At 39.8% G+C, this 16,263-nt stretch overlaps 2 protein-coding genes across 2 annotated transcripts; one reads left to right on the top strand and one right to left on the bottom strand.

Annotated features, from left to right (window-relative positions):
• Positions 1–594: 594 nt before the first annotated feature.
• On the top strand, positions 595–3,406 carry elof1 (elongation factor 1). Its single transcript, XM_080044458.1, has 4 exons — positions 595–643; positions 1,398–1,529; positions 1,625–1,695; positions 1,920–3,406. The coding sequence occupies exons 2-4, from the start codon at positions 1,414–1,416 to the stop codon at positions 1,982–1,984; spliced, it is 252 nt and encodes an 83-aa protein (XP_079900584.1). The 5' UTR covers positions 595–643; positions 1,398–1,413; the 3' UTR covers positions 1,985–3,406.
• A 160-nt stretch (positions 3,407–3,566) lies between these two features.
• On the bottom strand, positions 3,567–15,237 carry cnn1b (calponin 1, basic, smooth muscle, b). Its single transcript, XM_080044457.1, has 7 exons — positions 14,956–15,237; positions 9,340–9,461; positions 9,168–9,234; positions 8,163–8,300; positions 7,595–7,711; positions 6,679–6,825; positions 3,567–5,023 (listed from the first exon to the last, which is right to left on the bottom strand). The coding sequence occupies exons 1-7, from the start codon at positions 15,013–15,015 to the stop codon at positions 4,781–4,783; spliced, it is 894 nt and encodes a 297-aa protein (XP_079900583.1). The 5' UTR covers positions 15,016–15,237; the 3' UTR covers positions 3,567–4,780.
• Positions 15,238–16,263: the final 1,026 nt, after the last annotated feature.

The raw sequence follows: 16,263 nt of genomic DNA, 5'->3' as shown, positions 1-16,263 counted from the left end.
GAGAAGATAAGGAATATCCTCGAATGACTTCCGGAATATTCCCGGGGTCACCCAGGTGTCACAGACTATTTTGGTATAATTGATCATTACTCACCTGCGCATATGTGTTCTATCTATGGCTGAAAGCACCGCCTCTGGCGGTCAGTAGGAACGAAATAGAACAAACATCAAACAGTCAAACTGGCCTACATATTTAGATTGTAGCTTTAACTATGCATGTAAAAAATAATCCATACACAGTTTTATGATGGTAATACAATATTCAACGAAATACTGACACACCTTGTGCACTTTACAGCCAGGTACAAGACCGTAAAATAAGAGTATTTTAATTTGCTTCATAGCGTTTGTAGTCACACTTTTTACCGTGCCATTCCGTTTCCGATAATGATCTTTCAAAATTAAAGCACCAGCGCATACAAACAAAAAATACAAAAAAATAAAAGACCGCAAATAACTAAAGGAAGGCGTTACCGAGAAAACGACATCCTCTATTGGATAGCGACCTGTCAGTCTCCACTTTTGAGCCAATCACAAATCGAAACACCAACTAACCAATCAATAGCCGTCCCCAGACAGATGCCTGTGCCTCATCCGGATCAGGTTGCATACACAGCATCCTCAGCTGCAGGACATCCTTTCGGTAAGTCGAAAAACAATCACATCAGTACTTAAATGCTACTAAAACCCATCCATCCATAATAGACTTAAACGCACACGTCGCTTTGGCCTGGTTATCGTTACAGTCGTTTATGAAAAGTAATGTGTATTTAATACACGGTCTTCTTTACTCACAGGCTAGCAGCGCTTAGCAAGTTAGCTTAGCGGTAGCCTTTTTGCGCTTCAGTGCAAGTGTTTTTCATATCGTGTGCTTGTCGTTTGTTGATCTTTTTTTAGCTGCAGACTGGAAATATGACTGTATCAAAACAGTCATATTCGAAATTAAATTTGTAATGAAGGCAACGTTACGTTACCTATTTTCCACAAAGGAAAGGGCATAATGTGTTATTACAGGAGCATGTTAGTGATTCTACCTGCCTATCAGCTGAGCAGGGATTAAAAACAAACTAATACTGATAATGTTAGCCTAATCCTTGTTAACTGTCTATGTGTATTGTGTAGTGTTCTTAAACGTTTGCGTACTAGGTAAAGGTGGATTTAAGGCAGTGAGAATGACTTTAGGCTACTTACTGTGGCTCAGTGAAATACTCAAAGCCACAAAAAAAATCACCTTCATTGAATTATATAGATGTGAATGAATACAAACAGAAAAAGCAGACACATATGGGTGCTTTGTCATCCCATTTGTAAAATAATTTAACGGGCAATTGACTGTGAAAGGGTCCATAACTGATGGAAACAAACAAACAAACAAAACGTTTTTTTTTCTTCTGCAGAGATACAACATTCCAAATGGGTCGCAGAAAGTCAAAGAGAAAGCCGCCTACCAAGAAGAAAATGACGGGTAACCTGGACATCCAGTTCACGTGCCCGTTCTGTAACCACGAGAAATCCTGCGATGTCAAAATGTAAGCAACAGCAGAATGCTTCAGGAATAATGGAGGAATGAGTTATGAACAACATAACAAAAAACAACTAACAATTAACACCAACTGTTTTGCAGGGAACGAACAAGAAACACAGGAATCATATCGTGCGGTGTTTGTTTGGAGGAGTTCCAGACTCCTATAACCTGTATCCTTTTATCATCAACATCATGTCTGGTAAACAATTAGAATGTTTAGCTTTGGTTTGTGTGTGTGTGTGTGTGTGCGTGTGCGTGTGCGTGTGCGTGTGCGTGTGCGTGTGCGTGTGCGTGTGCGTGTGCGTGTGTGTGTGTGTGTGTGTGTGTGTGTGCGTTTGCGTGTGTGGGGGTGTCGGTCTGCACTCGGATTGTCCCTTAACCCTTTTCCAAACAGATCTGTCGGAGGCAGTGGATGTTTACAGCGACTGGATCGACGCCTGTGAAGCAGCCAACCAGTAGTCATTTTTGAACGGTCCCTCTTTCCCCCTTTCACTTACATTTCACTTTTCCATTCCTTTGATAAGTCGGCTCATTTAAATCCCGTTCAGCTGGCACGGTGTAGCCAAATATTCACCAACAATAGAATCAGCATGTATCTACAGTGCTATGGAGACATGCTTGGTTTAAATTCTGCTACAGTGCGGCTCACTGAGTAGGCTGTGACACGTCCCTCTGGCAGGGCCAGATCGTCACCATGTTTGTGTCAACATCACAGTGCTCAGTGTAAGCGTTTTCATATGTCAGTGATAAACGTTTTATTTTAGATTAGATCATGTTTTGTCTTATTATTTTTTTTACTTACTAATGTCATAATTAGGTCGAAAATCAATTCCACCTGTGTATAACATTCCTTGTCCTCAATCAGTGTTCTTTGTGATTTCTGGATGAAAAAAAAATTGTTGTTTCTTTTAGTGTTGGAGTTTATAATGAAAACCATGTTACTTTTGTGGAAGTAGTTTTAAGTTTTCACTTGTGCACTGAAACATTTTGTTGGTGACCAGTGACCAATTATTTTTTTTGTTTCAACTGCCAAACCTTAAAAATCGTTAGTATATATATTTGTACTTCTAGGTTTTATTATTTTCCTTCTATTTTTAATCACAATCATGTACTTTCTATTACACTACTTCCATGCATTCCAAATCAGTGTATTTTCAGTTTGTTACAGTTGAGAAATTAAATCTGCACCATATTTTTTAAGTGTTTTTTTTTATTGCACAAATGTCAAGTTTAGTGAAAGGTATATAGAAAAAAAATCAAGGTTAGCAAAGATGTAGAGTTTGAACAATGTTGAAAAAAAAAAAGCCAAACACATTAGGGTGAAATGTTACTACACAGTCAACATTGTTGCCATTTTGGATATGGCAGGGAAGAAATAACAAGAGAATAAAACTACCTTCCTACATTTGATTTGATGGTTCATGGATTCAAAATACAGTTAATGCACATGCACTTTTCTCCCACTAGATGGCACTTTGCTACATGTCTTCTGAGGCCTTTGTTGGTGAATGGCAATGTTCAATGAAGAGCTAGAATGTATTCGCCCTTTCAGCACATGAACACAATGCTTGTCAAACAGCTAATTCTGACACTTTGAAAAACTTTTAGATGTCAATTTTTAAAATTGTACACAAATATGCAGAGGTTTTAATGTGTACCACCAGACCACAAACCTATGGGTTAAAGTGAATCCTATAAGGGCTAATGACGCCTCTGACCTCCCTATGACATTACACACAAGACATTCGGTCGGTAAACAAGTGTGACGCAGACATTTTAAAACATGAATCTCATCTGTGTGGCACAATTCACTGGTCTAATATGACCAATTACAGAAGGTGGTGGGGAAAGTACTCAGATACGTAACTTGAGTAAAAATAGCAATACCATAAAGTAAAAAAAAAAACCACTCCATTACAAGTAAAACTCCTGCATTTTAAATGTTAAGTAAAAGGTGCCTAAGCATTATTAGGAAAATGTACTTAAAATACAAAATTAAAAAAAAACTCAAAGCAAAAAACATGGCTGAGTGTTTCTTTATATCATAATTGCCTATTTAAAATTCTATTTTGTAAAATAACCGACCACATTGGAGTGAAAAGTACAATATGAGCATCTTTATTGCAGTGCATTAGAAGAATAAAGTGGCAATAAATGGGAATACTCAAGTTAAATAACTTAAATTTGCAGTGTCTGAGTGAATCTACTTAGTAACATTCCACCAATGTTTACTGCACACAAGGTGAAGCCAGGAAAAGTGCAAATGGAGCAACAGCACTGAAGCCAAAGCTCACTGAGGCATGAGGCTCAACATAAAAAAAAAAAAAAAAAAGATGTCAGAAAAAGTCAACAGGACATAAACTACCGGTGACTTCTTTAAGCCTAACTCCAAACTAGATAACAGAAAAACCGGCTGTTCAGTCTTCATAACAGCACTGTCTGACAGACCCCTCAACCTTTTTTTTTTGTTTTGTTTTGTTTTTTAAATACTTTTCTCAAAAACCAAAGACTTGTGGTGCACACAAAGCCATGTAAATAAGCCCTCTAGTGAGACCGGCCTGATGGCTAATCTGGCAGGCTTGTGAACGTAACTATTGGTCAGCACAGGTGCTCACAAAGCAAAGCGATGCCAGCGCAAAAGCTACAAGTCCTCCTGCAGCATCCGCCTGTGGACCTCGGGCCTCCGTGTCATCCCAAAAGGATTCGGTCCTGGAGTCTGCATGTGGACTGTGTTTCCAACTGGGTCAAAGTTCAATAGCACCAACATGGCCACTCGTTTCCTCCTTAAGGAATATTACTGTGTCAGTGTGAAACTGGATTGGAAGGGGAGGAGAGTGGGTATAAACAGTCCTAGATCTCGAATCACAATGGAAGTATAAAAAGTCGTAGAAAAAAAAAATCTATAAATAGTAAAAGGGTATTAGGTCTGTGTGTCTGGGTATTTTTAGCTGTAATAATAATAAAATTCATCAGAGCGATGTGATACAGAAGTTGGCCACTGCTTGAAATGTATTGACGTAGGTCAGTGTAAACACTCTCTTTCTTTTACTCATGGAAAGACAAACAATGCATTCCTAAGAGTAAAAAGTATGTTTGGAAAAAAAGGATGGGGAATGGCGACGACGACGACGAAACAGTGTTAAATAACAGTCTGGAAGGGTCGCTGGTCGCAAAGACCGCTACGGTTTGGTGGTCTGAAGTTAAGCGGAGAGAGACGGGGGGAGGGTAGGGGGGGTGAGGCTGTCCGCGCTGGTCTTAGTCATCATACTGGGTGTAGCCATCAAACTCCTCTCCCCCGTTGTCGAAGGGCGCCTCGGTGGGGTTGGTGCAGTACTTGTTGTCGTAGACCTGCCGTGGCTGGCCGTAGCTGGTCATGCCCTGCTGCGAGGCCCTTTTGTTGGTGCCCATCTGCAGAGAGATGGTGGTGGTGTCACAGTTCTCCAGGTCCAGCTTCTTGTCAAAGATGTGCCTCCTAGTTCCCGGGGCAGTCATACCAGCCTAGGGGGACAGAACACGGTAATATTGACATATTTTTCTAAAAGAACAAAAGGCTGGTGCCCCAGTGTCCAAAAACACCAATGAGCCACATAGTTCCACTTGGTGACATGTTCCTTCATTATCATGAACATTGTCTAGTTCAGCAATATATTTCAGTGATTCTTGAGAAGTGGGACAAAACGCAATGTTGAAAAAATACAAACCCTATGTTTCGGCAAATTAAATTACATGTATGTATCCGACATATACTAAGCTACTGAGCTAAGCTTTGACACAACCTCCCAGCTTTTGTTTTTTTTTACCGTCATTGGCCTATCACCACCGTCAGATGTCAACTCCGTCAGATTTCCTGTCCGACGGTGTTGACATATTTAACGTTTCTTAAACATAACAAATTAAATTTATCTAGTAGCCATTTGGTTTTTCTGTTGATGTTAGGTGCTAGTATGAACTACTTCAGGAAAATAAAATCATCAAAAAATTTCAAATAACTTCTTCAGAAATTGTAAGTCGGTGTTGACATATCATGGTTGTGACACAGGACTTTCAAGATTCGGAATGTAAAATATTCTAAAACTATAACACTTATCAGAGCCTGTCTGACTCTAATGTACTCTGCAGAGGTATAATTTGACAAGAGGTCCTTCAAAGTGACAGCTGACCCTTATTTTGCCTGATTTTATTACATTTTACATAATGAAATGTCTGACGGTGTTGACTTACAGTAATGTTGTCCCACCACTTAGAATCCTTATAAAACATGAATGTGTTGTAGATTTTTTTTTTATCGATATGAGAGATTATTTAGTGTTGCTTTTGATGAAAAAAGCAATTTTTAATCATTAAAGTACATTTTTAATAGGTTTTATTGCATGTGAAAGATTGAAACCTTTTCTGAGGACACACTGTTTTGGACGTCGTGAGAAGATAACAAGTGTGTCATATATTTGACAGAATAATGATAAAATTTAATTTAATTTAATTGTGCTCCAGACATTCTATTCTTAATCCCTAATAACATCTACAATTTTAAATATTTTTAGTTTTAAACACAACAGCAGTTACATATGGAAGACAGCCTTTTGTCCCGGTTCTCAAGAATCACTGATTTACATAACTTCTAGTCAACTATTACCACTTATTCATTCATTTTGGCTAAATTCCAACTGTTATTAGTTTTAGCTAACCATTCCAGCCACTTTAGACTCTCCACTTGCCTGCGCAGGATACATTCCAAGCGCTAAAAATCGGAACACATTCATGTTACTCAAAATGTATTGTCTTCGTATTACTTGAGTTACTCTACAATCTTTCCTGGTAGGAAGTCACTGTGCTAGTGTACCAAATGCATATTAAAAATTGGCAGCTGAAAATAGCTGGGGACAAACTACAGTGCCTAACTGTTTAAGAAAATATGGCCAAAAGCTTTACGACGTCTTCAGCAGGAACTTCCAGTATGGACGTACCCAAGCGTCCAAACTAAAATCATTGGACGCTTGGGTCTTTTCATGAGAAAGTATATTATAACATCAACTAGTCTTAGCATTTAAATGAATGCGTCTACATTTTGAATACAAAAACAATGAGTGGTGCATCTTAGGAATGTGTGAATTTAATTAATAAAAGTGTAATTTCAGTGTAAAATGTCTCCTCACTTGGCTGGCTCCCTTGTTGGTGCCCATCTGTAGACTGATAGTAGATTGGTCCAGTGGGGCGTCCATGGACATCTTGGAATCATACAGGTGACGTCGCGTACCGTAAGAGGTCATGCCCTTTTGGCTGGCAAGCTTGTTGGTTCCCATCTAGAGACACAGCAACATTGAAAAAGATAAATAGCCCAATAGTAACTGGTAGTTAAGGGTCTTAGTTTCTGCTTTGGGCAGCATTTGTCGACTGAATACTAATAAAAAGGACAACACCTATGAGGGCCAAAAAATCCCATTAATCTGTTGTCAATTCTATTCCACGTTAATAATCCAAAAGCAGAGAGCATTAAGCAGAAAACGTCCTGCATTCTGGTGACTTTAAAAAAATAAAATAAAAATTATTTATTAATTTTAAGTTGGAAATGGCTTTATTTGTGTAAAGGAAAAGACAACATTCAGGTGCACAAACATACTGGACTATAATGCAGTAACTAAGGCCCTCAGTTATTCTGTATTGCTTTCAAATATTTATTCTCCTGTTTTGTTCAAATCTATATGCACATGGGATTTATTTTTATTTTTAGGAATCATTCTCTCACTGTTTATTACTGGGCACCAGTGTTAACTAATATGACATTTTATTTCATAAGGTCAGGGAGGTTAAGATGGTACAGTCCAGTGTAGGGGTGTCTGAAATCATTGGGTAATATAAAGTTAAGGAGGATATAGACATATTTTTTTGAGGGCTATAAATTGACCTGTTCTAGATATTGAGGGGGACATATTCCCTGCACCCCCCAAAAAAATCTATCTAATCTAAGCCTATGGTGAAGCCTTCTAACAAGCTTGATTCATGCATCTACATAACCACAAGCATACAGTATCTGTTCATATAGAAGAAGGTAACAGGTTCAGCATCACTGACCTGCAGGCCTATGACGTTGCGTCCCTCCCGGAGCTTCTCTGGGGCGAAGCGGCGCTGCTGCTTCTCAGCATACTTCACTCCTATGTCGTACTTGGAGTGGAAACCTTTGCACTTGGCCTTAGGAAGAGAAGGGGGAAAGTGGTAGTAATAAGAGTGTGTTTTCATAGCCGTATTGTTTGTATCATGCTACTGCTGTTGTTGCCATAATGTAGACCTAGCGAATGCAACACTTTCAGATAGATGCTAAGTGGTAGCTGGTGGCTGCAACATGTATGTTTAATTATCACAATATGCTTCTGTACATCACTGTCAATGCTCCTGGGTTACTGTAGGCTTAAAATTATTGCAGCTTTTGTTGATTGCACAGGATTCCCCCCATTGAGTGAGACACCAACATGGGCCTTTCCTACAACAGATGTCACTGTAGTAACAGTCTGCGAGTGTGTGAGTGAGTGGGTGAATGTGAGTGAGTGAGTGAGTGAGTGAGTGAGTGAGTGAGTGAGTGAGTGAGTGAGTGAGTGAGTGAGTGAGTGAGTGAGTGAGTGAGTGTGTGTGTAGCTGCCCTCACCAGTCCAGCCAGAGCGATGAGTGTGGATTGGACCTGAGTGTGGTTGGTATTCTCAAACAGATCGTTGGCCTCAAATATGTCATTGGGCCTGAGACCGTAGTCTGTTATGGCACGGACGAATTGCCCTATGTTTTCCAGCTGAAAAAAAAAAGAAGAAGACAGACGGACGGAAAAAGTGGAGATAATTGAGAAAAGCAGATATTTGGAAACGCACACACAGCCAGAGTATTTCCCCATAATCCATGCTGCTTTTTCTATTTATTAAGAGGAATCCTTTAACATTGGGGGTAAATAGGTTTAGATGAAAGTCAGATGATGCCATCATGGTAAATGTGAATCTACGGCTAGCAGACGGCTAGCTTAGCTTAACACAAAGACTGACGGCAGGGGCAAAGATTTTGAGGTGTCGGAAGGTGGATTTGGTTCCTTTTGGACAGAGCCAGGCTAGCCGTTTCCCCCTGTTCCCATTATTTTTCAAACGGCAGCATAGAGGTAGCTTCATATCTAACGTACAAACATGAGAGTGGTATGGATCTCTTCATTCTTTAGGAGTCTCTAAACACACTGGGGACCAATATCAATGTTTAAAAACCCTGAAAAAAGTGAATTTTGCATAAAAAGGTGACCTTTAATGTTGTGATTACAGTGTGATAGGGATGCTATGTGATGTTAAAAAAATAGATTGTTGTAAACGCATATACACTTGCTTAATAAAAACAGTATCTCAGTTTTTTTTTTTCATCTGTGCATTGCCTTTATAATAATTTACTTGGGTTGAAAGTCAGTGACTGTGCGTGCATTCATTTTACAAGTGTAGGCTAAGTATAACAGGGAGAATTATTTTATCTTTGGAAAGAGCTTAAGTTGAGCTTTAAAAAGCCCTGTGTACTTTTTCAGTCCTGTAAAAAAAAAAAAGACTCATAAAAGTCATGCTGAGATGGGCTTGGTTGGACACGGCAGCTATTAACACTATACAAATATAAACAGGCCCTGGTGGTGCATTACCTGGTGCCAGTTCTGCGTGGAGTTGTTGACCCTTTTCACCGAACCCGGCTCGAGAACATTAATGAGTCTACAAAGAGAAACGAGACACAACATTTTAGAAAAAGAACTGTGGCATGATTCAAAGTGGGTACAGACGCTTTGCACGCTACAAGATTCATCACTTGGTACTCACTCGCACAGCAGGACTCCATCCTTCAGACTGTCCATGAAGCTCTCCCCGACCTTCTTGCCCGTTACATCCTGGATCCACAGCCTCAGCTCCTCTTCTTTCTGGTGGTCGTACTTTCCTGCAAGCTGGGTGGGTGGGTGTGTGTGTGGGGGGGGGGGGGGGATAACACATGAGATTGGACTTTGGCTTGATAGGCTTTATAACAAAACCACACACACTATTAAACCCAAAGAGATTCAGAATTTAAGTCCTTCTAGGGAATTTCACTAGAAATACGCAACAACAACAAAAAAGAATCAGGAATTGTGTGGTCAGGTGAAGAGCTGTTTTTATATACATCCTGTGGTACTGAGAAATGGAAAACAGATGCTATTGGGCACAGGGCTTATCTCATGTAGAATAACAACAAGTGTCAATGTGTGCAGCAAAAGCGTGTCAACATATTTTAGAATTTTGAATTCAATGGAAAAGCTTTTGTGAACGTGCAATTGGTCCTAATTATGGGTGGGGGGGGGGGGGGGAACAAATGTCCTTAAAAGAAAAGCCCCATTAAACCCAAGTAAATATTTATTTATTATTCTGTAATTATAGGAGATTTTGTTTTCCATGTAATGTTGGTTTTTCACATTGTTTGCATGTTCGGGCCGAGCCCACAGAGCACCCTACAAGTTAGAGCAGAGGCGGGTCATTTGGAAATATTCAAATAAATTGCTTATTTCCCTATAACTGCAAACGTATGATGTCGTTTTATTCAGGAGAAGGTTGTATCATTTGTACATGACTTTCCCATCAAACATGGCATTGCTCTTTCCATTTGGATTGGGAAGAAGTGAATTTCTATAGAGACAGACACAGTGTAATAGACAGGTTACTTTCATGCCTAATGTCAGGTTATCAATTGAATTACAATAACTCTGGTTCCTTTTTCATAACTGTACTCCCTATAAAAAAAAATGTCTGGCTGTATAATATAAAAGGACTTGAGATGAGGGGTAAAACTGGATGAAAAATGAAAATGAAAAAAAGCCCTGTGGACATTCCTGCATGGAGGAACTCGCTGGCGTCTCTCTCTCCTCTCACCATGTATTTCCTTATTGGCACAAACACCTTGCCCCTAATACTTTGAATTCTGGCAATGGGGTTTAAGGCTGCTGCCATTCCACACACACACACACACACACACACACACACACACACACACACACACACACACACACACACACACACACACACACACACACACACACACACACACACACACACACACACACACACACACACACACACACACACACACACACACACACACACACACACACACACACACACACACACACACACACACACACACACACACACACACACACACACACACACACACACACACACTTTCCTGAATGTTCTGCAGATAAGTCTTCACAGTCTGGAATCGGCAGCCAACACAAACAAGTATTTCAAAGCAGCAGGGATAGCGTAGCTCCCAGTCCATCACACCAAACTTGGGAGAAACAGCGCTCCCAGACACTCCTCCCTCCCTCTCCCTCCGGCCTGGCTCATATTTCTCTCTCTCTCTCACTCACTCTTCCTCTTTCTCTCTCTCCCTCTCTCCTTCTCTTTCCCTCTGGGTTTTCCAGAATCTGCCCTTTTACAGCGAGTTAACTGTTCAGGCAAAACCACGTCTACATTAAGACAGGCCGATATGGACAGGTCCTGCATCTAGCTCAGCTATGCGTTTGATTCAGTTGTAGTGTTTCTTTCAGGAATGCAGTCGGAGCCATGTTGCTATCGAGAGGATTTAAAGCCACTATTGATTCACAAATATGACTGGCATGAAAAAGGGAACACCGTGTGATATGGGAGAATTTTGGCATCATCAAGTGGTGAAAGTTCTAGATTACCACGCTCCATGTCAGAATTTACAGAAGCTACCGTGGCCTTCAAGGACAAAAAGCTTGTTACTACAGATGGCATCATCTTCCACCACTGCCTCAAGTTCTTCCACAATATCAAGTGATGAAGTGAATATGTATTTACTGTAGTTATTTAGTCTATAGTACTTCTTCTCCGTCTTCCAACAGGTGCATTTCCGGCAGACACCCACTATAAAAACACATAGGGCCGTTAAGTGTGTCCGTTCTCCTATAACAAAAGGCTCATGTATAGTAATAAAAAAATCAAATGGTATCAAACATCAATCAAACATGTGATCTTAGCACCAAGAACAAGAACTAGTCCAGTAGCCAATGGTGGAGGACCTGCTTGGACCCGTCACCTACAGTATGTGAGACCTTGACTGATCTTTGATCAAGTATTAGCCTACGTTTTTATACTGATGCATCAATGTGTTAGCAGCAGCATGGAGTTGCACTCTTGGAGCTGCTCCAAGTGCAGCTACTTTAACTACTTCATACAATTAGCTTGTTTGGTCCAGGGGTTCTCAACCTTGGGGTTGGGCCCCTCCGATGGGTCACAAGTTATCGCTGAGGGGTTGAGACATTATTAATGGAAGTGAAAAAAAAGGAAAAAAAAGACAAGTTTATGTTCATAATTGTTTGGGCTTTTTCCAATAATTTTATATTTTTGTTAAATATCAGGTATCTGGACCACGTTGGGCCTACAACAGTTATTGAAAATAAAACGTAGAAAGTATTATATAGGGGCCATGCTTCTGATAACCTATAGACACCTCAAATATGACAAGGAGCCACACAACTACTACATAATGCCTGTTTGTAAGTTTGAGCTTATTGTGTATTTATATACAAATCTGGCAAATAAGCAAAATGTAACAAAGTTGAAGAATAAGTATGAGTGTTTTATATTGATAATATGTTTGGCTTCTCTCTTTGCTAAATGAAATAAGGGTTTCTATAAGAAAACATTCGTAGTTCTTCAAGTTAGGTGCATTTTTGTTAGTAAAACTCAACACTAGAACCAAAGCATTATAAACCCTGCAATGAAGCAAGACTGTGTCACTTTTGATCAAATGTCAAAGGGTTAAGCTGAAAGAGAGACAGTAGCACAAGTAGTAGAGAAAGTGAACGGACTCATTAATGTCATATAAATGTTAGTTAAAACAGAAATATGTATCTATAAAAGGTTGTGAACAACATTAGCTGACATTAGCCACCACATGCTACTGGTCATACCAGACCAAGTAAGGCTACAGCAGCAAATCCTCTGAGTGACATATTTGTGTATAAGGAATTCAACTTTAAAATGTGTAAGAAAGGGAATGTTTCATTTCGTATACCAAAAGTTACACAGTCTCAATTTAAGTATCTGCCCACAACCTAAGTAGAATCCCTCATGGCCATTTGCAATGCTGCATAATATTATGTCGTGGGCTCCAACGACAGAGCCAAGACTGTGAGTGTTTATTTGTTTGTAATTGATAGTCAGAGAATCTCACACACACACACACACACACACACACACACACACACACACACACACACACGCACACAAGGAAATAGCTCCATTGACATCCATCCCTTTGCTATAGGCGTCGTTATGCTGCTGGCACCGCATCTCTCCACCTGCGTTCTGTCAGGACAGTGTTTAGTCATTTTCTTGACTGTGGTGTAAACTGTTTAGAGTAAGGGACACTTTCTCGAGTTCCAAAATTCGGAGCCGTGCCACTCCATAAAAGGCCATTGGATTATATTCCTGTTGTACCTGTCAGACAGTCTGTGTGTGCCCTCTGATGTCATGCTGCAGGAACTTATACCATCCCTGCATCATCATCATCACACATGAAGTCCTCCACTGACTCTACAGAATAATACAATGACACACACACACACACACACACACACACACACACACACACACACACACACACACACACACACACACACACACACACACACACACACACACACACACACACACACACACACACACACACACACACACACACACACACACACACACACACACACACACACACACACACACACACACACACACACACACACACACACACACACACACACACACACACACACACACACACACACACACACACACACACACACACACACACACCCCTTGAAAAAAGGTACAGGAGAAGATGGCAGCAAAGAAAGCAACAACAACAAAATGTCAAATCTCTAATTCAGCCTGCAACCATGCTGAGTGCAAAGTCATGATAGGAATGTGGGTTTGACCCTCAGTGTTGGATTAAAGTGCCGATGAGAGACACCACTATAGGGCGATGATGATGATGATGATGATGATGATGATGATGATGATGATGAGGGAGCTGGAACATTCACAGGCTGACCTTTCTCATCCTGAGCAGACTACTGTCATCAGCTCTGACTCACACCACTCTACCACTCTACACACTCACTGCTACTGTCATGATAGAGGCAGCAAGAAGAATTTTTGGGATAAAGAATCCTATGGTGACAATCACTGCGTCAACACCTCCTGTTAGAATGGTGACAGCTTTTAAACGCCCGCAAATGTGACTGTGTGTGTTCATCATGGATATACCACACAAGAACAACACTATTTAAGTCCAAGTTGGGCTATTTTCTACTTTACCTACTTTATGTCTTTCAAATTCATGCTACATCATTTCCTTTCACAATTAGAAACATTGTACATCCAGCACACTTCCAGTTTTGCTTGATTCTAGGGGCATATTTAGACAGAAGAAGTAGTGTTTTTTACGACACCGGCAGCACCCCAAGCGTGTGTCTGCTTTGTTTAGGGAGTGAGTGAAAGAGAGATGGCAGGATGCAGGGTGAAGAGGTAATGTATTTATATACTCGACTATGTGAGATTTATAATGGAAATATGAAGCAAAGTTATGTTTGTAGCTTTTCTGGTCGACCTGCCGTAAATCGTTTTGTCAAAGTCGCAGAGGAATCAGACCAGTGCAAAAGCAATTAAAACTATATAATAGTAGCATCGTTCTTTGCTGATGTTTTCGTTTGCTGTGAGACTGTTGACAATTTAAAAAAAAAAGTTCCTCGTAGACGGTTTAAGTAAACAGGAATATCTGAGTTCCTTTTTACTACCACTGACTCCAGTCTACGATATGTCCCTTTAAATTGACAAAATCAAGGCCTCAATCATTACTGATTACCGATGATTCAGGAATACCTTTGTGTGCTTGTCAACTCTTAATGCTTTACAATAATGCCCTCTCACAGAATAAATGCCCTGACCCTTCATAAATCACACCAAAAATGTGGCAACCGAGACCTGCTCAAAATATTTGATGTGAGGTAGGAGTTACAGACAGCTTTTGTGCGCTTACTAATGAGAAGATCAAGCATTGATGGAAATATATTAGCCTAATAGGGTAAAAAAAACTAGCCACTACCAAGGTTCTCCCACAGACATTTAACGATTTTTTTTTACAGTCTATGATTATTACACACCCCGTGTTAAAGATTATGTTTAAGGAACACCATATTTGTGTTGCGGAAACACATTGACATAAAGCCACAATGGGACTGTTTACAGTAGGCTATTATTTGTGAAAACGCTAGGTAGCCTCCATTGACCCTTGACCTCACTGAAGGAGGCAAGGCTCCAGCTAAAGCATGATTTCTCTATTAAAAAAGGACAATAATAAGTAGCCTAGTGTGTAAAACCTACCTTACTCTTGACCTCGGCAGAAAGTCCGAAGGCTGGACCGCTCCTGAAATGCGTTGACATTCTGTTGTTCTTGTCTTATTTACAGTGCAGCCGAAGAGGGCTTTAAAAATGGAGAAGCAGGTTAAATCTCTCTCTTTCTCTCTCTCTGTCTCTGTCCGAAGGCAGGAGAAAAACACAGAAACGTCCCGAACAAATCCGTGGGTATCTTTATTATTATTAATATTATAGTTATTCTTTGAGTTTGAAATGCAGTCGCAGTCGTGCTTGGAGCTGCTGCTGATGAGGCTTTCCGACGACTTTCCGACACTTTTCTGATTCTTTTTTAAACTCTTCCCATGTGTGTGCGCTGTGATTGGACAATGCCGTCGTCCAATGGGGACGCTATAGCCTCCTCATCTGGGGAGTGATGTCACCGCTCGGCTATTAGGATTTAATCAGTGTCACTTTTTCCACCTTCAGGGCCGGTCGGTCAGGGATGATTTCTTTCTTTCTTTCTTTCTTTCTTTCTTTCTTTCTTTCTTTCTTTCTTTCTTTCTTTCTTTCTTTCTTTCTTTCTTTTCTTTTTTAAAAAACTGGTGTCGCACTTTGCTGAAGTTATGTCATCGACGTGTTAAGCTGCTGATCAGTCATGGCCCTAAAATGCATTTCAATAACAAACGTGTCCTCTATTTGATTTTAACTCATTATATTCTGTGAATAAATAAATAAAATAGTATGGTAAACCTAAAGTAAAACTAGTAACTAAAAACCTAAAGTAAAACTAGAAATATTACAATAGAAGACCATGTTAAAAAAGTGGAAAATTAGCTTGTTATAAAGAAAGGGCTATAGTAAAATAAAGGGTATTCTCCCTATAATAGGGTAACCTATAAAAGAACACAACAATAACAATAACAACAATAATAATCATAACTATAATGATAATATGCCTGAAATAAATAAACAAACAAAAGTAAAGCAAGTTTACTGTAACATTTGCTCATGGGAATATCATTGGATGGACCAAAGTTTAGGGCAAATTGAAATGCTTAGTCAGATGATGGCGCTGCACGAATGGATCCCACCAGAGTGGTTTGAATGTATCCATAGGACCCTGTATTTCTGTGGTACATTTCAAGTCAATCAATTCAATAGTAGTCAAATAGTTATTGCATTCCAAACCTAAAAAAAGGTTTAGCCTATTATGGTGCTAGATGAAATGTTATGGGATTGTTACCAAAGACCTCCTGGTTAAATAAATGTAAAATAAAACCCTCTGGTAGATATTTCAGTAAAGCCATTTCTGGAAGACTTAAAATAAAAATATAT

This window comes from Ammodytes marinus, assembly GCF_949987685.1.
Source record: "Ammodytes marinus genome assembly, chromosome: 16".
In the NCBI taxonomy this organism is placed as follows: Eukaryota; Metazoa; Chordata; class Actinopteri; order Uranoscopiformes; family Ammodytidae; genus Ammodytes; species Ammodytes marinus.
Note: the sequence above shows the minus strand (reverse complement) of the source record. Positions and strands in the feature narration are given on the sequence as shown.

What these genes read in the sequence shown, in the direction of transcription:
- elof1 (XM_080044458.1), top strand. Translation starts at nt 1,414, where the DNA reads ATGGGTCGCAGAAAGTCAAAGAGAAAGCCGCCTACCAAGAAGAAAATG. An exon ending in AAATCCTGCGATGTCAAAAT is followed by an intron (nt 1,530 to 1,624) that starts GTAAGCAACAGC and finishes ACTGTTTTGCAG; the next exon opens with GGAACGAACAAGAAACACAG. An exon ending in GTTCCAGACTCCTATAACCT is followed by an intron (nt 1,696 to 1,919) that starts GTATCCTTTTAT and finishes TTTTCCAAACAG; the next exon opens with ATCTGTCGGAGGCAGTGGAT.
- cnn1b (XM_080044457.1), bottom strand. Translation starts at nt 15,015, where the DNA reads ATGTCAACGCATTTCAGGAGCGGTCCAGCCTTCGGACTTTCTGCCGAG. An exon ending in CCACGCAGAACTGGCACCAG is followed by an intron (nt 8,301 to 9,167) that starts GTAATGCACCAC and finishes TTTTTTTTTCAG; the next exon opens with CTGGAAAACATAGGGCAATT. An exon ending in CCAACAAGGGAGCCAGCCAA is followed by an intron (nt 5,024 to 6,678) that starts GTGAGGAGACAT and finishes CTGTCCCCCTAG; the next exon opens with GCTGGTATGACTGCCCCGGG.